This window comes from Muntiacus reevesi, chromosome X (genome assembly GCF_963930625.1).
Source record: "Muntiacus reevesi chromosome X, mMunRee1.1, whole genome shotgun sequence".
Lineage (NCBI taxonomy): Eukaryota > Metazoa > Chordata > Mammalia > Artiodactyla > Cervidae > Muntiacus > Muntiacus reevesi.
Genome location: NC_089271.1, coordinates 127,247,103 through 127,273,664, shown reverse-complemented (window position 1 = coordinate 127,273,664; position 26,562 = coordinate 127,247,103). Strand labels below are relative to the sequence as shown.

Genomic DNA, 26,562 nt, shown 5'->3' with positions numbered 1-26,562 from the left:
TTAGACTGTGAGAGCATGAGGCCTGTTGAAGGAAAAGGTGTGGATAAGGCCAAGAGAACTAAAGATGGCAGATAGTGGAAATTCTTGACGGTCAAGTCAGCATATTCAGCTGTTAATATGTCTATAGAAAGTAGGGAGTCATTGCAGTGATTTGAGGAAAGGAGTATTATGCTCTAATGGGTGTTTTAGGAAGATAAATTTATTATGCAAAGAATAAACTGGAAAAATAAAGAACTGGAGCACCAGCTAGGAAGCCAAGACAATGATCTAGGCCAGTGGCTCTCAAACCCATTTGTGCTTCATTCACCTGTTGAGTTTATTTAAAAAAAAAAAACCAGGTGGTTGGGCCTCACACCCAGTGACCCAATAGGCCTAAAGTACCACTAATTGAAAGAAAGGATACAGGAAGAGGAAGATATTTTAAGGGAATATAACAATTTTTCTTTGGGGCACATTCTTTTTAAGATGTACTTGTAATAAGGAAGTTAATTTAGTGGGTAGACAGAAAAAGGGGTTCTACAGTATAAGAAAGGTTCTAATTGGAAATTCATTGGTGTCTCATTCAGCATGAATTCAACTTGAACATTCCAAAAGAAAACAAAATGAGTTATCCTTTTCCACAAAAATATCAAAGAAATCTATTGGAACACATTTTGTCTTTAGTAAAAATATATTATTTTAAGATATATAAGTTTTAATAGCAGGTAAAGTTTAGTGAGGAAAACAGAATTCACGGTAGAAAAATTGCATTTGAAATCAGAAGCCTGGCATGCTACAGTCCATGGGGTCACAAAGAGTCAGACACAACTGGGCGACTGAACTGAACTGACATTTAAATGCATGTATTAAATAAGAAAATACACGTTCTCTGCCCTTTTTAAAGCAGTTGCTATTGGAAGACGTACTTGGGACAAGCACTTAAAGCCTGAAACAAATGTGAAAACACATTAAAAAGGCTTAAAGAACTTTAAATGTTAATTTTGTTCTGAACCAAAGGTATGAGTTAAAAAGTAAAAACTTATAAACTTACTTATCACATGTTTTTCTAAAGACAAGAATTTTGTGAGAATAAAAAGAATCCATCTGTATTCACATGTATTGCTATCTGGTCACTGCATTACTTTGCTCACAGCAGGACTCAGGGGACAGGGTCAGAAATGCAGGATAAACAGGAAGCTGGGCCTGTGGTGCTGGAAGAAGCCTGAGTGGGAGTAGTTAGCATGTGTGGGGAAGCCTCATGAAACTGCTCAGACATGGTTGACTGAGAAAACTGTCTTACCCGTTGGTGCTTCTGTCAGGGAGGAGTGAGGATGGAACTTTCTGGAAAAGGTCACATGATAAAGATCAACGAATAAGCAGCAGCTCGAGAGTGGAGTCTTAGGTAGCTGGCTGTAAGAATAATTCGACAGCTAGTAGGATGCATACTTTATTACTCCCTAACCCTTGCAATCCCGTCTTTTTCCTCTTTTACTTCTTGGGTTTGAGTGTTGAAAGCCTAACTCCTTCATTTGATTTTTACAGAAGCTTTAGGCAATTAGGGATTCTAATTTCCCAATGTAGCTGATTATGGGTGACCATCCCCAAATACTGAACATGGGGGATTAGAAGGCATAAAACATCTCCTTTTAGCCCGAAGTGCTCTCCTAAAATATCTGTCTCTACATATTACCCCTGCTCCTTCTTTTTTCCCATTTTTACCTAATGGCTTTTGGGTGATAAAATCTGTGTGCAAAATAAAAAAATAAATAAATAAAAAAAAAAAAAAAAAAAAATCTGTGTGCAATTTGACAAAAGTTTCAGGACTTCCCTTGTAGCTCAGTCAGTAAAGAATCTGCCTGCAGTGCAGGAGACCTGAGTTCAAACCCTGGGTTGGGAGGATCCCCTGGAGAAGGAAATGGCAACCCACTCCAGTATCCTTGCCTGGAAAATCTCATGGACAGTGGAGCCTGGTGTGCTGCAGTCCATGGCGTCGCAAAGATTTGGGCACGACTGAATGACTAATATAATAATATAATATATTCAGGGAGGCCAGATAGAGACTTCAATTCTTAAAAGAACAAACAGAATGGTGAAGTCCCTCGAAGTCCCTCTTGTAGATCACAAAGTGAGAGAAAAAAACTGGCCAGGAGACTAATCATTCAGCCAGAGGTGCCCATTCAATATCCATTTTCACACTCCTTACTCCCGCAATGCAGGAAACACAGATTCAATCCCTGGCTAGGGAAGATCCCCTGGAGGATGGCACGGCAACCCACTCTAGTATTCTTGCCTAGAAAATCCCATGGGCAGAGGAGCCTGGCGGGCTACAGTCCATGGAGTCGCAAAAAGCTGGACATGACTGAGCAAGAAAGCAACTGTTAGCAATTGGTGCTGGATGGCTAAACCTATTACAATCAGTTTTTTAATAAGGTTTATGGAGGTCAGGGAATCGAAATTCCCCAAAGTATAGAGTTTGGGTGAAAAACATCAACTGAAGATCACCAAAAGGTAATAATTAAAAAAAAAAAAAAAAAAAGACCAGGAAGCACTGACTTCTAATACCTCCCATCCTATCACTCTCTCCCCTTTCTCCTTTTTTCCCCGGCTACTGGATCTATGGCAGTCAGACTAGTTTCCGCCCCCCCACCCCCACTTTGGCAGAATCTAATCTATGAGGAAATTTTTTTTAAATTGGAGGATGTTGTGTTGGTTTCTGCTGTACATCAACGTAAATCAGCCATGCTACTGCTGCTGCTAAGTCACTTCATAAGTATACATACATTCCCTCCCTCTTGAGCCTCCCACCACCCACACCCCACCCCTCTAGGTCCTCACAGAGCACCGAGCTGAGCTCCTTGTGATATACAGCAAATTCCCACTATCTATTTTACACACAGTAGTGTATATGTGTCAAAGCTACTCTCTCAATTTGTCTCCTTACCCTCTGGGTCCACATGTCCCTTCTCTACTTCTGCATCTTTATTCCTGCCCTGCAAATAGGTTCATCAGTGTGGTCAGACCATTTCTAACTTCCGTCATCCTGACACTGTGTCCCCTCTATCACCATCATTTTATTGCCCTTTTCAGACCCTCTGGCTGTTGTTTGGCCTTTTGTCTGTGTTATTGCCTTTAGGTTGGTTTCAAGGAGTCACAGCTTTAACTTTACCACTTTGACTGCTGTGGGTGTCTTGCAAAATGAAAATTATTATAAACGGAGTTCCTGGAACCAGACACCTCCAGCCATGGATCTAGATCCTCAGTCCTAAAATAACTGTGATTCTCAGTTTATGCCATTTACACCATTTTAACAAATATTTTTATGCTCGCTAAATGTTTTGTGGTCGCCTCTCCCCCATCCATGTCATTGATGAGGCTATGGGGAAAATCGGGCCTCTGTTTACAATCCTCATAGACTGTGGATTCTCACAACAATAGAATGTACTAGAGAACAGACTTGTGGTTGCTGGGTGATGGGGGAAGGGATGAATTGGGAGTATGGGAACAGCAGATGCGAACTATTATATATAGAATGGATAAACAACAAGGTCCTACTTTTTAGCACAGGGAACTATATTCAATATCCTATGCTAAACTATAATGGAAAAGAATAGGAAAAAGTATATATATATATGGAAGTGAAAGTGAAGTCGCTCAGTCATGTCTGAATCTTTGTGACCCCATGGACTGTAGCCCGCCAGGCTCCTCCACCCATGGGATTTTCCAGGCAAGAGTACTGGAGTGGGTTGATATTTCTTTCTCCAATATATACACACATACATAGGTGAGTCACTTTGCTGTACAGAAGAAATTAACACAACACTGTAAATCAACTATACTTCAATAAAAAATTTTAAATAATCATAAAAAACAATAGACTGTAGCAATTTGTGAAGGAAACAGTATCTGCATTAACAAATTGAATGCAGATGGAAGGACATGACTGAGCAACTGAGCACAGGAAGGCGGTCCTTCCGTGGAAACCTAGCGCATAGCTAGAACTTGAACCTCAACTTGAAATTTCTATAACTGCCTTTCATCTTTTATTTTCCCCTTTATCATCCAGACGGTTAAAGGTCATTTCTGTTGCATTAGGGTCTGCTTAGAGTTTTAGACAGACATAGTCCCATCTCATGGTCTCTATGTATAGATGAATAAGATGTCTTAAAATAATCACACAGGTCAAGAAAGTGAACCAGGAGCCAGCCAACTCCTCCCCTAAATCAAGACATTCCTCCTAACTTCCCCTATCATACCAGAATACTCCTTGCCACCATCATTTTTTCCCCTATTTTATATACCCTGCATGGTTTATTTTCATTTTGTTTCAGTGTCTTTATATGGCTTTCAGGGATACACAGCCTTAATATAAACACCATGAGGGGGTATGACCATCTCAACAACTAAAATCTAGCAATGTATTCTAGGAAAATGCAGTGTCTTAAATTTAGATAGCAGAGAAGACCAGTAGCCTGGCACCTCTTACTTTTTAGCCAGAATCCATCTTTTATTAATACACTATTGGTTCCTACCGCTCCTCTTTCTTTTTTCCTGCCTTCTTATTGTTTGTTTGCTGGTCACTTTTGTTGCATTAGTTATTTCACTGAAGCTGTGGGTAGCCTTAAGCCCCAATTCTCAACTATGGTTTCACATGATAATAGACTCTAGAAACTTTTTCTAGAAATAAGCGATGGGATAGATATTGGAGGTGGACCAGGAACCAGCAAAATCTCCTTTCTTAGTCATCTCCTCTCTCCTAACTTCTCCATCTTTCTTCCACTGACTCTCCCCCTTACCATCCATGTTTGTTGATCATTTATTTTGTGTTAATGTCTTTTGAGAGGTTTTAAGAGAGTCAGTCTCAACTTTCCCACCTCGAAGACTGTGATTCAGCAACCGAAGTAGGATATCTAACTAGAGGTTATGAATGGGTGAAACGCTTTAAAATAATGGGATAAGCTCTTGAATCCAAATGGTTATTATTATAATCTTTCCATTTCTGTGTCTTTGGTTTCTATTTGCTTTGTCAATAATTGAGAAAGATATGTTAAATCTCCAGTTTGATTTTTAAAACTAAATTTACTCCTATTGATTTCAGTCCATGGAATTCTCCAAGTCAGAATACTGGAGTGTGTAGCCTTTCCCTTCTCCAGGGGATCTTTCCAACCCAGGGATCGAACACCAGTCTCCCACATCACAGGCAGATTCTTTAGCCGCTGAGCTACAAGGGAAGCCCAAGAATACTGGAATGGGTAGCCTATCCCTTCTCCAGTGGATCTTCCTGACTCAGGAATCAAACCGGGGCCTCCTGCATTGCAGGTGGATTGTTTACCAACTGAGCTATCAGGGAAGACCTTGATTTTAAATATAATAATAATGGGATAGGAGAAGTAGGAGCAGGAGAGCTAGCCCCTGCCCCTCAGTCCATACTTCTCTCCTAATATCCATCTTCGTACACTTACCTCCACTCTTTCATTGATTCCATTTTCCTTTCTGGATGTTGTATCATCACCTCTGCTGTATGTCTTTACATTGGTTTGGGGGGATCTTCAGCCTGTCTTTAGCATTACAAGTGTCATAACCATAAATATCCAAAGATTATTATAGGATGCTGCAATGCCTTCAAATGGGAGAGGAGGACCAGAATCCAACCAAAACTACCCTTTAAACAGATCCTCTCTCTGAATTGCCATCAGCCTTCTCTCTCTTTTCTCCCTTCCCCTCCTTTGTGTTAGATGTCAGCTCTGCTGCATTAGTGTATGTCTGAGGAGGCTATAGAAAGAATCAAGCTTTAATTTTTACAATCCTGTGGACTGTCAGTAGCATTTGAATCATGTAATTTAACAATAGCTGATACCAAAGAAAAATCTTTTTTTAAAAAAGTGTTAGAAATAGAAGTACAGTCAAGCGTCAATCAACTCCTGCCTTTTAGCCAGAATAGCTTTCTTTATATCCCCTTCTCTACCATTTGCCTGATTTCTCTTTTTCCCTTCTATGTCCTTGATAATTGTTGGTTAGCTCTGCTGCATTCGTGTTTTTTTCAGAGGGATTAGGGAAAATCCAGCCTTGATTATCTCAACCTTGAGAACTGTGACTCACTGCATCTAAATGCTGGGCACTGGGGCAACATTCAAGCTGTAGAATCTGATAAGAGATCACAAACAAACTGTACACAAATAGGACAGAAGCAGAGTTAGGACCAGGAGCCAGCCTACTTTTGCCCTTTAGCAGCAAGATCTCTCCTTTCATCTTCCTAAAAATCTATTACCTCCTTTTTTTGTTTGTTTTTTTGTATTATTTTGTTTTGTTCTTGGCCATACTGTGCAGTTTGTGGGATCTTAGTTCCTCGACCAGGGATCAAACCTGTGCCCCTTTGCAGTGGAAGCACAGAGTATTAACCACTGGACCACCAGGGGAAACCCCTCTCCTTTCTTTTTCTACCATACTTCTCTCTCCATTTTGTCCATGGGGCTGTGTTAGACTTTCTGCCCATGTGGATGGGTGAGCCCTCAGGGCAGCTGGCAAGAGCTAATGTTGTAGAGGTCTTGTCAGATGAACAAACCATTTGAGGTGACCTTCCCCTGAGTTGATTTGTGCTGCTGAGGAGACATTCCAGGCTATTCCAGTCTGAGAAGTGCCAGAACGTAATCCCAGCTGACTGGGATTACATGGGCTGACTGAGAAACTTCTAGGTCTTCAGTGATATGGTTGCTGCGAGGTAGAAACATGAGTGCAGAGTGTTCTTATGAAGAAACTTCCAAATTACAGTATGTTTAATAGGGAGGAAGACAGCCAAGTGGGAATACATGGGGCCTGTGTGGCAGGGCAAAGCCTTCTGGAAGTAAGTGGAGGTGATTGGTGAGGTAACTTTGAGTTGGACCACTCCTTTTAGTGTCTCTGCTGAGAAAAAGGTAGTGAGGTAAAATGTTTCTGGGGGGTGCTGTGGTGAATAACCAGACTGAAGTGCTGGCTCTTATGCCTTAAGGCAGACGTGAGATTTCTGGGATCCTTTCTCTCGCCTTCCCTGTTGTTAATCCTGTGTTGCCATTTTAACATGCTATGGTATGAAGGAAATGGGAATGTGAGGCTTATCCAAAGTATAAATGGCACAGCAAATACTATTTCCCAGGGCAGACAATGGCCATTGACCCTGGGGACCAAGATGGTGGCAGAAGCTTTCTCAACCCTTTTCTTTCAAAGAAAGGGGCTCCCTCTTTCAGGCAAACACCAGAGAGCCCCCACCAGCAGACAGATGGACAGTTGCTCAATGCTCTTGTGTAATACTTTTTAATTGGCAAATATGGTTTGGTACAGCAAATGACTTAAAGCCATTTGTTGAAGTTTTGTCCTCGGTTCTCTATTTGTACGTATGTTTAGGGGGTGAGAGTTGGGAATTGGATAATAGTTAGGCTTAAGCCCCATCTGGAGCCTCTGCGAGCCTTTACACACAAGCAAGCCTTTCTGCTGATTGTTGTGCAAAGGGGAACAAATTGGAGAAATTATTGAGTCTTTGTTTATTTCAGGAAGGAGACCTTTGGGAGAAAACACATCCTAACAAGTTAATGTTCATTTTTAAAACATCTTGTGATCATTGGAAAGGAGGAATAGTTCTCAGTGATGCAAATTCTTTGGCTCATATCCCACTTATGAAAGGAAGAGGAATGGGGTGAAGAGTAACAACTGAAAACGCTGCTTCACTAAAATATTTTCTACGACTGCCTTGTTGCCCATATTAAAGAAACACAGAATTAAAAGAAACAGGCATCAGAATGGTAACTAGAGAGGTTACAAGAGCAGGGCTTCTGGGTACTGGTTACATTCATGCATTCAGGTTGTGAAAATTCATCAGCCTAGTCAATCAATGTAATACACCACATTAACAAATTGAAAGATAAAAACCATATGATTATCTCAATAGATGCAGAGAAAGCCTTTGACAAAATTCAGCACTCATTTATGATTAAAACTCTCCAGAAAGCAGGAATAGAGGGAACATACCTCAACATAATAAAAGCTATATATGACAAACCCACAGCAAGCATCACCCTCAATGGTGAAAAATTGAAAGCATTTCCCCTGAAATCAGGAACAAGACAAGGGTGCCCACTCTCACCACTACTATTCAACATAGTCTTTGAAGTTTTGGCCACAGCAATCAGAGCAGAAAAAGAAGTAAAAGGAATCCAGATAGGAAAAGAAGAAGTGAAACTCTCGCTGTTTGCAGATGACATGATCCTCTACATAGAAAACCCTAAAGACTCTTCCAGAAAATTACTAGAGCTAATCAATGAATATAGTAAAGTTGCAGGATATAAAATTAACACAGAGAAATCCCTTGCATTCCTATATACTAACAATGAAAAAACAGAAAGAGAAATTAAGGAAACAATACCATTCACCATTGCAACAAAAAGAATAAAATACTTAGGAGTATATCTACCTAAAGAAACAAATGACCTGTACATAGAAAACTATAAAACACTGATGAAAGAAATCAAAGAGGACACAAACAGATGGAGAAACATACCGTGTTCATGGATTGGAAGAATCAATATTGTCAAAATGGCTATTCTGCCCAAAGCAATCTATAGACTCAATGCAATCCCTATCAAGCTACCAACGGTATTTTTCACAGAACTAGAACAAATAATTTCACAATTTGTATGGAAAAACAAAAAACCTCGAATAGCCAAAGTAATCTTGAGAAAGAAGAATGGAACTGGAGGAATCAACCTGCCTGACTTCAGACTCTACTGCAAAGCCACAGTCATCAAGACAGTATGGTACTGGCACAAAGACAGAAATATAGATCAATGGAACAGAATAGAAAGCCCAGAGATAAATCCACGAACCTATGGACACCTTAGCTTTGACAAAGGAGGCAAGGATATACAATGGAAAAAAGACAACTTCTTTAACAAGTGGTGCTGGGAAAACTGGTCAACCACTTGTAAAAGAATGAAACTAGATCACTTTCTAACACCATACACAAAAATAAACTCAAAATGGATTAAAGATCTAAATGTAAGACCAGAAACTATAAAACTCCTAGAGGAGAACATAGGCAAAACACTCTCCGACATAAATCTCAGCAGGGTCCTCTATGACCCACCTCCCAGAATATTGGAAATAAAAGCAAAACTAAACAAATGGGACCTAATGAAACTTAAAAGCTTCTGCACTACAAAGAAAACTATAAGTAAGGTGAAAAGACAGCCCTCAGATTGGGAGAAAATAATAGCAAATGAAGCAACAGACAAAGGATTAATCTCAAAAATATACAAGCAACTCCTGAAGCTCAATTCCAGAAAAATAAATGACCCAATCAAAAAATGGGCCAAAGAACTAAACAGACATTTCTCCAAAGAAGACATACAGATGGCTAACAAACACATGAAAAGATGCTCAACATCACTCATTCTCAGAGAAATGCAAATCAAAACCACAATGAGGTACCATTACACACCAGTCAGGATGGCTGCTATCCAAAAGTCTACAAGCAATAAATGCTGGAGAGGGTGTGGAGAAAAGGGAACCCTCTTACACTGTTTGTGGGAATGCAAACTAGTACAGCTACTATGGAAAACAGTGTGGAGATTTCTTAAAAAACTGGAAATAGAACTGCCATATGACCCAGCAATACCACTTCTGGGCATACACACCAAGGAAACCAGATCTGAAAGAGACACGTGCACCCCAATGTTCATCGCAGCACTGTTTATAATAGCCAGGACATGGAAGCAGCCTAGATGCCCATCAGCAGATGAATGGATAAAGAAGCTGTGGTACATATACACCATGGAATATTACTCAGCCGTTAAAAAGAATGCATTTGAATCAGTTCTAATGAGATGGACGAAACTGGAGCCCATTATACAGAGTGAAGTAAGCCAGAAAGATAAAGAACATTACAGCATACTAACACATATATATGGAATTTAGAAAGATGGTAATGATAACCCTATATGCAAAACAAAAAGAGACACAGAAGTACAGAACAGACTTTTGAACTCTGTGGGAGAAGGTGAGGGTGGGATGTTTCAAAAGAACAGCATGTATATTATCTATGGTGAAACAGATCACTAGCCCAGGTGAGATGCATGAGACGAGTACTCAGGCCTGGTGCACTGGGAGGACCCAGAGGAGTCGGGTGGAGAGGGAGGTGGGAGGGGGGATCGGGATGGGGAATACGTGTAACTCTATGGCTGATTCGTGTCAATGTATGACAAAACCCACTAAAATGTTGTGAAGTAATTGGCCTCCAACTAATAAAATAAAATTTAAAAAAAAAAAAAGAAAATTCATCAGCCTGTACTTAAAGATGTGTGCACTTTTCTATATAATTATTATACTTCAATGAAAACTCAGAATGCAGAAAAAGAAAACTTTTGAGAACTAGTAGGGATTTAAGTAATATAATGTATGCATTTATCAACCCATTGAGTGGTATATTTAAGATTCGTGCATTTTATTGGACGTAAATTTTATCAAAAGAAAGAAAGAAAGGGGGTTTCCCTGGTGGCTCAGTGGTTAAGACTTTCCCTCCAATACAGGGGATGTGGGTTCAGTCCCTGATTGGGGAACTAAGATCTCACATGCATTGGGCCCAAAAAACCAAAATGTAAAAAATGAAAGTAATATTGTAACAAATTGAATAAAGACTTTAAAAAGAAAGTTTAAAAAAAAAAAGCAGAAGAAGGAAGGAAAGGAAGGATGAAAACTTCAAGCACTGAACTCTAGTTAATGACCTACATGCTGAAGTCTTTGGTATGAAGTATTCTAACATCTGCAACTTTCTTTGAAAAGCATCCAAACAATGAAATGGATTGATGGATGGATAGAAAAATGTTAATTGTGAAATCTGAAGTGACTACTTAATTTTCATTGTATAATTCTTTCAACTTTATTTTTGAAACAATTTTATATGTAAATGTTGGGGAGGAGAATCTAAAGGAAGGGGAAAGAATTCTTTAAATTTATCTATGAATATAAATATTGGCTCCAACCCACTGAGGACCTAAGGGCATCAAAAGCAACTAGCAAAAGACAGTTATCCAGCAGAAATAGCAGGAACTCCTGGGAGAGGTGTCTCAGAAAATAACAATGCCCAGTGGAACTGGTGATACCCAGGTGAAGATGACATGATATGAACATGAAGAGATTCCTTCAGGAGGCTTAGGTGGCAGAGACAACAGACAGAAACCAGAACAAAAGAAGAAGAAAATGGTGGATGCTACGAAGTAGATGTCAAAACTCATTCATGGGCTCATGTGAGACATAGCCTGGGGTTTGTACCATCACATACAACCAAGCTGTCCGTTTCACTCTTTGGCATTTTTGTAAATTACAAATGTTGAAATTACTCATCATTCAAATCTGAAAAGCAATCTGCTGTATTTGGCATGTTAACTAGGGCCAACTTTTTCAACAGTTTCCAGTTATATGAGTCATTGTATTTGTATTCATTAAAGAAAGATTAAAAAATATAGGTAAATGAAAGAAATAAAAACATTCACTTAAAATTGACTCTGATGTTTGTCCTTTCAGCCACTACACTAAATAAAAACATGGGCACTAAAATGGAAGGATGTATATTTTCTCCATCATGCCTGTAGTTTCAGAGTGCCCTAAGAATTAGTCTGTATCAGGGGTTGTTTGTTGTGATTTTTTTTGTTGTTGAGATATAATTGACATGTAACCATATGTCCAGGGTTTTTTGATTGCTAAAGAAGGATCTTGGGAAAGGAACTTTCATTTCCTCCTTAGCATTGTAACAGATACAATGAGTAAGAATGCATGACCTCTCAGAATCACAGTTCTCTCTCAATCTCTTTCTAGGGTTTTACCGATATTTTGCTAGAAAGAGTCATGCATGGGGGAGCCAACATTACAGGATTCCAGATTGTCAACAACGAAAACCCTATGGTTCAGCAGTTCATTCAGCGCTGGGTGAGGCTGGATGAAAGGGAATTTCCTGAAGCCAAGAATGCACCACTAAAGGTAATGTTCCACAGCACGTAGAAACCTTAGGCCAGCTTTCCAGAGCATCTTAGTATGGCCCTTATATATTTATGGCCATCCAGTGATCAAGTGGTTGTCCCTCACAAGTGTTTCAAGGATGCTAAAACACAACTGCGGGTGACGCTCCTGCATTTGAAAACTAAATTCGCAAAGAAAGAAGCTATTGAGAAGAAGGTGTTTAAAACCCAGTGTTTGGAAATGGTAACTTAATTTTTTTAATGAATTTCATTTTTAATATGCTTATAACTTACAATTTTACAAGAACCTAAATTGGACAAAGGGTGGGGGCAGTGGGAATAGGTAAGGAAAATTGATAGTCTGAAATGGAAAATTAGATTTTACATTATTGATGTGATTGCTTTGTGTTAATAAGTTTCATGAATCTCAGAACACCCAAGTGAATTAGGTTCTAATACAGAGTATGTGTTGCCTATGCATATATTGAATGGAAATGTTTTCCTGCCTACAAAAGTATCTTTAAATAATTAGATTACCTAAGTTGCTCATTTTCATGAAATCAAGATAAGAACATTAAAAGCAGAAAGTTCTGCTTAAAGTGCACATTTTTCATTCTTGTTCCCCTATGGCTAGAAATCCTATTATTTTAAAATCAGGAATTAAAACAGATAAATGGGGGAAAGTTATTCATGTTACACAAAGGATCTTTCCAATGAATTTTAAGTAACCCATTCCCTTAGTGCATTGATTTAAGTATGAAACAGACTTTAAATTCTTCCTTCCTGATACAGTGAACCCATGTATGTACCATGACTGTGGATCCTTGTGATCTAGATGAGGAAGCAAAGTATAGCCAAGGTTCAAGGCCCTTCCCTAAAAAAGGAAAGAGGAGGGGACATTTCCTTTCTTATGGTTTCGAGATGCTCATCCTCACATCTTTCCTCCCTGGGAAGAATACAATAAAAAGGAACATAGGGCACATAGACAGAAAAGAGATACATTCTGAATCACCCATGCAGGACCACCCTGTATGGGTCACATCAACATAATACAAGTGAGACCTTACCTTGTGCAATTGATATGTTCTAGAAAAGTTGTAAGTTATAAGTTAAACACCTTTTTAAAAAAAATAATTGAAGCCACGCAATAGTTAAGTGGTCCTCTGTGGTTGTATTGATTACATCATACATGCCAGATTTTTCCAGTGGCCTCATATGTTTCAGTAAATATGGCCACAATTCCTCAGATAAATCGTTTGTAGTCAAATCTCTTTTTTAAGATGATGATTTTATTTTTTATTGAGGTACGACATATGACATTGTATTAGTTTTAAGCACACAACATAATGATTTGATATATATATATATATATATATATTGTAAAATGATCACCACAATAAGTTAACATTACCACCACAGTTACAGTTTTTTCTCATGATGAGAAGTTTTAAAGTCTATTCTCCTCGCAACTTTCAAAAATATTTACAAGGCAATGTTATTAACTATAGTTACCATGATATACATTATAGCCCCAGAACTTATTAATCTTATAACTGGAAGTTTATACCTTTTGACCATCTTCATTCATTTTTCCCTATTCCCCAGTACTCACCTCTGGCAACCACTGTTCTACTCTCTGTTTCTAATGAATTCATTTTTGGGGAGGATCCACATATAAGTGAGATCATACAGTATTTGTCTTTCTCTGTCTAACTTATTTCACTTAGCATAATGCCATCTGCCTATCAAAAATTGCAGGATTTCTTTCTTTTGATAGATTACTGAGTAATATTGCATTGTGTTCTGTGCATGCATATATATTTTTACTGAAATATAGTTGATGTATGAGTATATATGTGTATGGTGTGTATCACTTTCTTTCCTTATCCATTCACCATTTGATGATTTGAGGGACACAGGTTTGTTCTGTGTGCTCGCTATTGTAAATACTGCTGCAGTGAACACAGGGGATGTGAATATTTCTTTGAGACAGTGACTTTATTTCCTTCAGATGTATGTCCAAGAGTGGAATTGCTAGATCATATGGCAATTCTATTTTGAATTTTTTGAGGAACCTCCATATTGTTTTCCACAGTGACTAAGCCAATTTACATTCCTGTCAGCAGTGCATGACGGTTCCCTTTTCTTCACATCCTCACCAGTGCTTACTGTTGTCTTTTTGACAATAGCCATTTTCGTAGGTGTAAGGTAATACCTCCCTATGGTTTTGATTTGCATTTCTTTAATGAGTCAAATCTTTTTATGGGCTAAATCTGCCCATACATCTAGGTGAGCTTATACAAACATATTTTCATACAACTGCCTATCCACTGTTTTGCCGTCCTTAGATTTAGCAGGCAATAGGTAGAGGAAAACAATTCATTTAGTCAATATTTTAGGGGTATCTACAATCTGTCAGACACTATGTCAGGCACAAAAAAAAATGGACAAGAGTAAAAGTCTGAAAAGGGTACTAAAGAGTCATTTATGCCTGTTCAGAAGCTGTAGAGGTTGTACAAGAGGGAAAGAAGACAATCTCAGCTCTGGATTATCTGTTGGTTACTCGTAATATGTATGATGCAAAATTCTCAGAATTTACTGAGAAGAACTGTTCAGACTTATAAGCAAAACCCTTCAAATAACTTAGGAATATTTCAATGATGGTTACAACTTTCAGATTACTTTGACTTGTAGTACCCATTATGGAACCTTGCTCTATATCAATCAGACAAAAAGTCTGCTTTAGAAAATGATGGACAATATTTTTGATTAGGAAATAAAATTGTCTAGAAATTAAAATTCTGATGCTTAATTTAGTCTATATTTTATGAACATTTCCTTTGGGGGCTTTTTTTAGATACTCACACATTAGTAAGTAGAAGCTGAAAAAGTAGAAAATTAAATAGCTATTTTGGCATGGCTTGGAGAGGACTACAGTAAGATTGCTGACAATTTATGCAGTCAGCTGGAAAAAAATCACTGCCATGTTGGCTGTATGTAGTGTGAAGATTGTTTTTTTCATGAGAGAACATATGTCCCTTGTTACTGTCATAATTGATATAATAAAAGTAACATGAGAAAAGTCAGAAAAGTAAATTGATAGTTGTAAAGACGGCAGTGTATTCACTCACAATTGTATAGGGACATACTATAGACAGAGACAATTCCCTCTAGGACATTTTTAGCTTCATTTTTTTTTTAAATCGAGGGTTCTATATTCTACCAGTATTTGTCACCCCTGCAAAACAGGGGCCAGCTTATTTTAATCATAATTTGTTGATTCATTTAATGAAAAGGCATCCACCATGTCAACTGCAGATAATCAAATCCCTTGTGTTAAATGACTGGCCTCATCCTTAGTAGAGCATATCATTACAGTTTATCTGAGGAATAGACAGTAACTGTTCTTGAAATTGTTCTTGCTTGGAAAAGGTAGCATCAAGAAGTATTGCCTATGAATTGTCAACGTTATCAGATTTAAAACTCAATAACAATTGTAATTTTATACCATCGAAAACCAGCTTTAGATTTTGCTACCCCTCCACCACCGCCTCCCCCAGGAAACAAAAACTGATTTATTGCTGGTCAGAAGTCCCAGTTCACCAGAAACATGGTCCAGACAGAAATGATTAATGTTTCCCTCCAAATTAATTTCAAGCTGTCTAACTTAGCTATTTCCATTTTCCCCTAAGTAAACACCAGATCTGAATTTTCTATTAGAAACAGCAATAACCCAACCTTGCTCTAGGATATGCTATTTCCTCTCCAATCTACATATGCCATCCTTTAATTTCCCACATATTTCACTCTCTATAAAGGACCTGGCCTTTTTAGTAGTCACTCACTCAGTACAAAACACAGCATTGAGAACAAGAGAGCGAATCTCTTGAGCCATTTGATCTTAATAATCTTAACCTGTGTGCACATGAGGTAAGCTGCATCATTCTAGAATGGATCAAAGTCAGACTTGCCCAGAGAGATACATTGATTCAAATAGTTAAGAGGGTGAGTTCATAGAACTAGAGTTGGAAATGAATGAAAATAAGGAATGAGGCAAGTTTGGAGAGCCTCGTTTGTCATGATATCTTGTTTTCCATATGTCCATTTCAGTACACATCTGCACTGACGCACGATGCAATACTGGTCATAGCAGAAGCTTTCCGCTACCTGAGGAGGCAGCGAGTGGACGTGTCCCGGAGAGGCAGTGCTGGAGACTGCTTAGCAAACCCTGCTGTGCCCTGGAGTCAAGGAATTGATATTGAGAGAGCTCTGAAAATGGTAATGCCCATAATGGGTAATTGGGGTGGGGGTACCTTAAGTGAAAGTGAAAGTCGCTGAGTTGTGTCCAACTCTTTGCGACGCTATGGACTGTAGCCCACCAGGCTTCTCTTCCTTGGAATTCTCCAGGCCAGAGTACTGGAGTGGGTTGCCAGTCCCTTCTCCAGGGGATCTTCCCAACCCAGGAATCGAACCCAGGTCTCCTGCATTGCAGGTGGATTCTTTACCATCTGGGCCACCAGGGAAGCCAGGGGTACCTTGTAAAGACCCAAAAGGACCTCAATCCTGAGAAAAGACACCGTAAAAGGAAGAGGATCAGAGTCTATAGACTGTTGAAAGTATACAGAAAGATAAGCATCTATATTTATTCATCAAAATCTAGGCATCTAAAACTAGAAGGTTCTTCCTTGAAGCTTGAGAAATGGTATCAGTAAATTTAGGGCAAATGAATATTTAGTTCTGTACTACGGTGTGGAGAGTAAATCAAGCTCAATATCCTTGAAAGCTGCGGATTGAACATGAAAATGGCTTTCCAAAAATTCAGACTTTCCAGAAAATGACATTACTTAGGGGGACTAGAGTATTCTCTAGGAAGCTCCTAATTTCAAGGTAGACATTACTGGCATCCTGACTTATCAGCCAATTATTAGCCTGGATGGACTGTGGAATAGAGCCAGTGTGATAGTGTTTCTATTATCAAAAAGAACCTGTAATACTATATTCTACAAGGTGAGAGGCAGGAATACGATCCCATTTTACGCCTACTTAAGAGGCTTTTCCCCAATGCCTTAGAGAAAAATCCTAAAGAAAAGTACAAGGAATCAATGGCTAGACAGTCAAATAGGTCATTTGTTTTTAGCAGTTACTGGGTGGGAGAGCATTTCAGGCTTTGAGCAGTATCCTTTGAACAGATTCCGTTATTCACACTAGGAGGAGCATCACCCATTCAGTGCAGCTTTCCAAGCAAAAGATCTTTCCTGAATATTTTGCTTTATGCTACATACACCTTCTTGCATTAAAATGAGCATTCAGCAGTACAAGACTCTCTTATTTCTCCTTCTTTAATTATCCTGATGTTTGGAATATCCAAATCAACAAAGAGATCAACAATGATAAGAGAATTCTGTGCACAACCCAGCAACGAAGAGTCTGTAATGGCCTCATGATATACATCATTTTGTGTAGTTGGCTCTCTTACTGCTGCCTTCAATTTGCCAAGTTGGAAGCATTCAATCAAAAAGGGTTAGTAGCCCCTGTGTGTCTCTCCAAGAAAGAGATATGACTCATTCTCCCATCATGCAGATTTTTATGTCATTATGTCAGTTCCCTAACAAATGCCCTGAGTGTAGTTTTATGGAGGTAGCACTGCACAATTTTTGAAGAGCAGTTAATTAAATTCAACCTTCATAGCTGTTACAAGATTTGTATTGTCAGGTGAAACATAATGATGAGTGAAATATAAAACTCCCTCAGAGTGAATCAAAAGGAGTTTTCATCAACAAAAACCTCAAGGGGCAAGTGCCAGCATCTCCAATTGACTCCCCATTCATGACACAATTGACTCTCTTCCCCCAATACAAAACTAGCTACCAGAGTGAAGGATGAGAAATGAATTTGGCAAGACAAAAATTAGACTGATCATATCATGGCACAAATTGTTTCTGAATGTCTGACTCACTGATAAAGCTCAAGCTGTAAGCCAGGTAAGTAACCTTCCTCCCCAGGCCCTCATGATCAGACACTCAAAGGAAAGGATGTTTTTCCTCTTTCCATAGGCCAGCCTATGGCTTCAGAGGGGCTGCATAGTATCAGCTTCTTCCCAAAGTACCTGTTACCTTGTGACAAATGATTGGTTTTCACAGGACTGCTAGAGAGGATGGCCTAAAAAGCACTAAAGACTTTACCATATTAAAAGAAATTCCATTTTATTTAAGTTAATTAAAAGTGAGAATGCATGATGTAAAAGCATCCCTCATTGTGACTAGCACATAGTTGTTGCTCAATCAATCATTCTCTTCCTTCAAAGAAATCTGGCAAACAAAATCATTGCCTGACAGAGGCTCTGAAGGGGCCTGTTTTAATGAATAAATAATCACACCATTCATTTAGCAAATATTTACTGAGTACCAACAACTATGTATCAGGCTCCAAGTTAATATGCAAACATGAAATAATATGAGGGAACTCATATTTAAATTGCTAATATGTAAAGAAGTGCTTTTGAAAACCTTACAGCCACTTGCAGATCAGGTAATGATTATCCTTACAATCTACCAACAGTGCAAAGATTAGCCTTAGTGTGGTCTACTGAAATATGTCACAATTCTAAGTCATTGAAAATTGTCCACTGGTTCAGTAAGCATTTATTAAACCCCTGCTTTATCCCAGGCTCTGGATTCGTTGCCAAGAACACAGAAAAAGAATGCCTTTCCATCTTTAGATGCTCCCAGTCTAGCAGGGGAGGCGGAAATACATAGATGATTTAAATGTTATGGTGAAGTTCCACATGGAGTGCTATGAGAACCCAGAGGAGAAGCACCTAATATAGCCTGAGGTGCAGGGTGGAGAGGATTGGGAAACTGTCACTGACATTCATATCTTTAAAAATAGACTTCTCTCTGAGTGGTAGTCCAATTCGACTTGTGCTTACCAAAAGTTCTAATCAGTCTAGGCTGTTGTCCAGTTTGCAGATCATGCTCAGATAGGCTGAATCTTTAGAAATATACAATTCTTAATGAGACTGGAAGTCTTTGCTATTTTCAGCAATGAAGGATTTCCTTAATACGTTCCTCTGCCAGTGTCTCTACCCTACCTATCTCCTCTCCCAGAGTTCAATGCTCAAAATAGAATGTAAAGAACCCTTCATGCATCACAGACCCATCCCTCAACAAAGAATCTTTTCTTTCACCAGAAGCATGGTGTCACCTTCTCTGCAAGCCTAAGCTGACAGTAGTGTTTAGGTTTGTTGGGTCAGTAGGACAATCATCTTGTCTTCAGGAAGTCACATGGGGGCATTTCTCCTTCAGCAGATATTCCATGGTCTCCTATAGGTGGTGAACAAGGCCCCTCCCTTTAAAAGGATGCTCACTACTATTTGCCGTCAATTTTCTCTTCTGCCACACAAGCCTATTACCACTTCTGATCTGCTCAACAAACAGCTTGTCATTTTTCTATAAGTGATGAAAAAGTATTCCATCCTCTCCTCATGGGAGAATAAGACAGATTCTTTTTCTCTGAAGCAAATTCCTTGACCCGTACTCACCAGCTAAGTAATTCAAGTGGGTAACAATAATGCCGTATTTAGAGAAGGTCTTTAATCCAGTGTCCTTGAACTGTAAAACATAGGTAAGGAAATCTCTCCACTCATTAGAGGCAGCCTCTTATTAGTTCATAATACAGGACCCAGACCAAGGAAAAATCATGTCATACATGTCTCCGTATTTGGCATCCCAACCAAATGTGCAGGCTATTTCAGCACCTCCGTTTTCTGAGCATTCAATATTCCTGATTCCCTCAACTTAACAAATTTCATCAGTCTACAGATTATCCCTCCACGACCTAGCTCTCCATACTTGTCTGTAGCTAGGAATAGGTTAAATAAGAGGAAAAACTCAGTCCTGTTCCTATGGTAGTTGGTAAATATGTAAACCCCTCAAGAATTAGAAACAAAACTAATTTTGATTAATAATAATTATTATTATTAATAGAGCTAACATATATTGCAATGCTCAGCACATGCCAGACACTGATCTAAACATGACATATGGATAGCTCATTTAATCCTCCCAATAACTCAGTGGGATAAGTACCACGAGGCTTTCCCATTTTACAGATTAGTACACTGAAGTACAAAAGCATTAAGGAACATCCCCAAGGTCATACAGTTAGTAAGTGATGAAGTTATGGTATGAATCCAGGAGATTCAGAGCCCGTGTGACTGAAACCAGTTTATGTTCAGACACCGAGAATACTAAGATAAGATAGTCACAGTCCCCAAGGAACTCACAGCCCAGAAGAACACATTATCCTAGTTAAGAATACTCTTTGGGATGCTCTTTTCAGAAAAAACTAATGGTAGAAATTTCAAGTCCTTGAAAAAGTAGTAGCAGAGCCCTTGCTCTATCATATAAGAAACTGCTTGTCAAAAGAAAAAAAATCAGTATCATATATTAACACATATATGTGGAATCAAGAAAAATGATTTGGATGATCTTATTTGTGAAGCAGAAATTAAGACACAGATGTAGAGAACAAATATATGGAGACCAAGGTGGAAAGGGGTGATGGTGGGGTGAATTAGGAGATTGGGATTGACATATATATACTATTGATACTATGTATAAAATAGATACCAATGAGAACCTACTGTATGGCACAGGGACCTCTACTCAATGCTCTGTGGTGAGCTATATGGGAAGGAAATGCAACAAGAAGGGATATATATGGATAACTGACTCACTTCGCTATACAGCAGAAACTAACACAACATTGTAAGGCAACTAGACTCTAATAAAAAAGAAACTGCCTGTCACACCACTCAGAGCTTCATTAAAAGCCATACTTACAAAATACTGGGGAGAAAATGGAGATCTGTGCAGACCTGATCTGGTGGATATAGCTCATTGATTCGAGATAAATGTTCTCTAATATTCCAAGATCTGTCCATAGACCTCATTGCAAAGAACTTAGAAGGCAATATTGTGGTGCTATTTAAAAATTTTACATTTTCCCCTTTCTACAAGGTGCAAGTACAAGGAATGACTGGAAACATACAATTTGACACTTATGGACGGAGGACAAATTATACCATCGATGTGTATGAAATGAAAGTCACTGGCTCTCGGAAAGTAAGTAACCCAAACAGATATCCCAGTGAAAAATCTCTCAGAAAGTGATAGCCCTCAGATGCAGGAAAATACGTGTTAGGAAACATACCCAGAGCAAATTCCCACACATCCTGTTTGCCTTTCCATTCAGTGAATAGTGTAGTGACAATGCAGAGCTGTCTTGTAATCAAAGTTTTCCATCTACACATTGTAAAAGGACTATTTCCCTCTGAGGCTGGTTCTTTAAAAGCGGTAGACTCAAGAGTTAGTCACAGCTTCCTACAATACAGGAAGGAATTACAAAATTTTTAGCATGTTATTTAAACCAGGGGCCCCCAACCTCCAGGATCTAATGTCTGATGATCTGAGGGGGAGCTGATGTAACAATAATAGAAATAAAGTGCAGAATAAATGTAATGCACGCGGATCATCCTTAAACCATCCCCTTCCCCCCGCTCCATGGAAAAATTGTCTTTTGTGAAACCAGTCTCTGGTACCAAAAATGTTGGGGACCGCTGCTTTAAACAGACGCTGCCAAGATACACATGATTTTAGCAAAAGAGTTAGAAAGTAGGTAATCTCTCCATTTTGCCAACTCACCTACCAAAAGGACTCTGAACAAAGTACCTTTCTCTACAGCTAAATTTCATAATAACCAATTTGCTTCTGTCATGCTAATAGTCATGAGGTGGGAATTTAGCTTTCACTTGATAAAACCTTAGAACATAAAATATCTTGTACCACTTCTCCAGGATACTCAACTGGTGGTTTCTCACCCCACCCCACCCCCCACGCCCCAGATTTCCTACAGTCCTAAGAAAAGGATTCTTCTGCAGAGTTTAAAGAATCAAAAAGCCTGATTATTCTACAGTAGGCTAACTTATTTTACCAAGCATCAGTAAAAGCAAAGCAGGGATGGGAAGCCCCAGGATGAAGGAACTAGCACCCTTTGTGTCTGTATCAGTGTTGTGGTCCTGGTGGGGGTGGCAAGACAAAGGGGGAATGGACCTCAATCCTTGCAAAGCTCAAGCAACTAAAAAAATCTTCCATTCCACAAGAGCACTCGAATTTCAGGCAGCACTTTTTGAGTGAAAAATAGGCAACCAGGTCAAATGTCTGCTCTTTCCAGGCTGGCTACTGGAATGAATATGAAAGGTTCGTGCCTTTCTCGGATCAGCAGATCAGCAATGACAGTGCATCTGCAGAGAACCGCACCATAGTCGTCACTACCATTCTGGTAAGTATGGAGAACTAGGTGGGCTTTCTATACAACAAGACTTCTGTTTTCGGAAAAGCAGTATTCAGCCAGGAGGAAAAACCTCAAGTTCAAACAGTGGAAACTTCCAACATGTCAACTTAGGAACCTTTTGAAATATCTTGCCATGATGACGAAAGAACGTCATTTTTAAAAAGACAAAGAATAGGGAATTTACAACAGTCTTAGATGTCATTATCCTCTTAAACAAGGGCTTCCTAGGTGGCTCAGTGGTAGAGAATCTGCCTGCCAGTGCAGGATACTCGAGTTTGATTCCTGGGTTGGGAAGATTCCCTGGAGAAGGAAATGGCAACCCACCCCAGTATTCTTTCCTGGGAAATCCAATGGACAGAGGAACCAGGTGGGCTACAGTCCATAGAGTTGCAAAGAGTCAGATATGACTTAGCAACTAAACAATAATAATCCTCTTAAATACCCTATACCATGGACTGATGCTTCATTTAGACCTGAAATTGAATACTTCATTGTGGGGGAGACAAAAGGAAAGAGCAGGTCAGAGCTCTAATATTAGGCTTGTCACTAACCTGAGTTTAACGGTACAAATCGCAACTTCTCTGAGCCTCAAGTTGTATTATTTTTTAACTTGTGGAATAGGCATAATAATAGTCTCCTACTCATGTCATAAGATGTTTCAAGGCAATAGTCACCGTGTAAAGCTTTTCTGAAAAATTTAAAGCACTGTTGAGATTTGAAATAATATTTTCATTTATTTTGAAATGTTTTTCTAAAAATGTTTCATTTCTGAGTGAAGTCCAAACCCAGATTGAAAATGAGTATTCCACTAGGTCTGAAATTGTGATTAACTGAATGGCGATTCAGCTAAAGTTTACCTTTCATTTAAGCATACAAATCAAATACTCACTTTGGGCTAGGTACTGTACTAGGCCCTGAGGATATAAAAATGAATAAGCTACAGACCCTGACCTCACAAAGATCACAGTGCTTCCCTAGGGCTTGCCAGGGCTAGCTGCAGTTCTGACATGGTAAATCCCAATAAATCAAAGGCAGTTCACCTTCATGTAACTGTGGGAAATACCTCTGTCCAATTTGACTAAATCAAAGACTTTCTAGGTGGAAACTGATTCTTCTCTCAAACCCTCAAAAAGGACTTAAATCCTTCTCTACTTCTTTACATCATTGATTAAGGGCTCCAAGGATTATGTGCCCCCATGAATGGTCGATCGAGGCTCTTCTGCTTATTAAGCAAACATTTTTAAAAGCTCTCTTAACACGCCAAACCTCAATAGCCACAGGGAAACAAAACTTCATTATTACATTTATTATCTCTTAGAAAAATGTATAGGAGTAACCCATTTATCTTTCTTCTGGTCCCAAAGGAATCACCATATGTAATGTATAAGAAGAACCATGAGCAACTGGAAGGAAATGAGCGATATGAAGGCTATTGTGTAGATTTAGCCTATGAAATAGCCAAACATGTAAGGATCAAATACAAATTGTCCATTGTCGGTGATGGGAAATACGGTGCAAGGGATCCAGAGACTAAGATATGGAATGGCATGGTTGGGGAACTCGTCTATGGGGTAAGTTTTTTCCACTCTGGTTTCATTTACTTCTATGCCTTCCAACTAACCAAGATAGATGAATTTAATTTTCAAGTGCAATGCTTATCTAATTGTATCATCTTCATATGGCCTGTATGCAAAACATTTCATTCTACAGTTGAATTCTGTAAATATAGCTTGTCAATAGCATCCTTTGGGCAACAGGTTTATTTTACTAAAAGGAAAGAAGAATTGGGGAACTTTATTTGGCAACATTAAGTACAGCCTTCCCTCTGCTGAATATCTGTGCCTTGTGTGTTTCCTGTCTCAGGCAGCAGAATCACCACCCACTTAGTTGCCTAAACAAGCAGATTATCTTTCCTCATTACTCCCCTCATATCCAGCCAGTCACCATGTCCTTTCTTTTCTACTCTTCTGGCTGTCAAATCCAGATACACTTCCCAGTCCCATCGTCATCATCTTAGTTATGGTTCTTACCATTTGACAGTCTTTACTCGGTTTGCCTGCCTCTGCTCTTACCCTGGCCAATCAAATCTGCATTATTGTGACTTCTCACTTTAGTAATCAGGAAAAAATTCAAATTCCTTAGCATGGCAAAGAAGGCACTTTGTCTTCCGGCCCCTACCTACCTCTCTGGCTTCATCTGGTCCTCTTCCTCCACACTCCATCTCCCAGCTATAGCAAAATATGCATTGTTCCCTGAAGGCAGGCCTGGGAGTACCTTTACCTCTCTTCAGCTGGCTACTGCCACCTCCAGTTCTTCAGAATTCAGAGATGTCAACTCTTTCAGGAAGGCTTCCCTAATCCCACTTACCCATCTTCAGTATGGTTAGCTGCCCCTGCTTTTTGCTTCTTTATAGTACTGGGCTTCCCAGGTGACGCTAGTGGTAAAGAACCTGCCTGCTAATGCAGGAGACAGTAGAGACGGGAGTTCGATTCCTGGGTTGGGAAGATCCTCTGGAGGAGGGCATGACAATCCACTCCAGTATTCTTGCCTGGAGAATCCCATAGATGGAGGAGCCTGGCAGGCTATACCGTCCATAGGGTCGCAAAGAGTCAGACACGACAGAAGCGACTTAGAACACATAGAACTTTTGAATCTGTATTATGAGGTCAGCTGTCCCAACTAGACTATGAACTCCTTGAAGACAGAAGCCATATCTGGTTCATTTCAATATCCCATGGCCTGACACATAATGGAAGTCCAATGAATATGTTATGAATGAATTTATGAATGAACAAAATGGCTTTGGCAAGGGCTTGCCTATGGGTGAAGTACAGAAGAATTATACTGTTAGGGCTTTTTAAAGGAGGTGCAGTAGTATTTTCAGAGTTTCTCAGGGGCTTAACTTGAAAAGGTCTCTGATTGGGAATGACAGATCTTGGGCCACGCAGTGAGGCATATGGAAATAAGTGAAACTGGGCGTAAGAACCACCCACTGGATGACCTCGTCACTAGAAAACTAAGCCAAGTGCTGCCAGAGGTTTAGTTCTAATAGACAATGATTACTTGCAATGACCGGTCCCTGTCTAGACAAAGGTTAGGGGAAGCAGAGGGATTTAGGGGGTAGACATTTGAGAAGAATCTAGCAAGAAGCAAATGTACAAGTGAGCTATTGGAGTGAAGTTTAGGATAAGGACTCCAGCACTAGAGACAGAAATCAGCAACAATAATAAGGTGTAGTTCTCCAATTGGAAGATAGCACCAGGGTCACTAGATAAGTTTTTGGAACAAGTCCTCAGGAACAAACACAAAGGCCAAAGCTCATTTCTAAAAATAAGGGCCCGTAAAGAGAATTAAGGCTTAAAATGAGATTGGACCTCAAGCAACAAAACTAGGGCACCATCCTCCAGTCAGACTAGCTGCAAGGCAATTTAAACCTTAGCCCCCCTAGCTGGGAGGACTGGAGCCAATTGTCTCTGGTCTTGGGTCCAGGCTGGTCCTGGGAACTGGGGCAGGGCCGAACTGCAGATAAGATGCAAGCGAATCCAGTTATGAGAAAGAAGAACTTCTAAGGCCTACGAGGAAGGCACCGAGTACTCGTTAGGCTTCCTGAAGACCGTGAGAAGGAAACCCTGAACCATCTCTTCTTACTTTACAAGTTGGTGATCAAGTCTTCTGTTTCCTGCCCCTCATCTGCCCAACACTCAGGCTCCAAGAGGACCTGTCTTGCTCACACCTCTCCCCTGCTCCTTAGCACATTGCCTAGTACATAAGAGATGCTCAGTTTTCGCTTTAATGAATCACTGCCTGGCATGTAATAATACCCAGTCAATATTCACTAAATGGAGTTCATGGTGAGAAGTAAACCTATAACAGTTTTATTATTGTTATCAGCTACCATTTGTTGCATATTTACTGACCACCAAATGTTGTGCCAAATGCTTTACGAGCATTATGTAACTTAACCCTCAAAATATTATTGACATCATTCTACAGATGAAACAAACTGAAGCCAAGACAAAACAGCTTGTACTGACACAGTGATTTGAACCAAGGTCTCTGACTATGAAGTTTGTGTTCTTTAAGCATCACCCTCTACTGCCTAACAGTCAACATGTTGCAGACTCATCCCATCCTAAAAGATAGTTGAAAGGTATTGCAAAGGCCCTTGGTTCCTTAGCCATTCTCAGGGGGGAGAGTGTTTGGCCACAGAAGCCTGGCAAGGAATTTAGGGTCTGTTTCTACTAGGGCAGAGTAA

General features: G+C 39.5%; 1 protein-coding gene across 1 annotated transcript in view; it reads left to right on the top strand.

The window, feature by feature from the left end:
- The window catches only part of GRIA3 (glutamate ionotropic receptor AMPA type subunit 3), a 290,948-nt gene that overhangs the window by 183,922 nt on the left and 80,464 nt on the right, over positions 1-26,562 (top strand). The window contains exons 6-10 of the mRNA XM_065915058.1: positions 11,815-11,976; positions 16,065-16,232; positions 20,975-21,079; positions 22,188-22,295; positions 23,672-23,878. Of these exons, the coding sequence (XP_065771130.1) occupies positions 11,815-11,976; positions 16,065-16,232; positions 20,975-21,079; positions 22,188-22,295; positions 23,672-23,878 (750 nt within the window). The remainder of the gene's footprint in view (positions 1-11,814; positions 11,977-16,064; positions 16,233-20,974; positions 21,080-22,187; positions 22,296-23,671; positions 23,879-26,562) is intronic.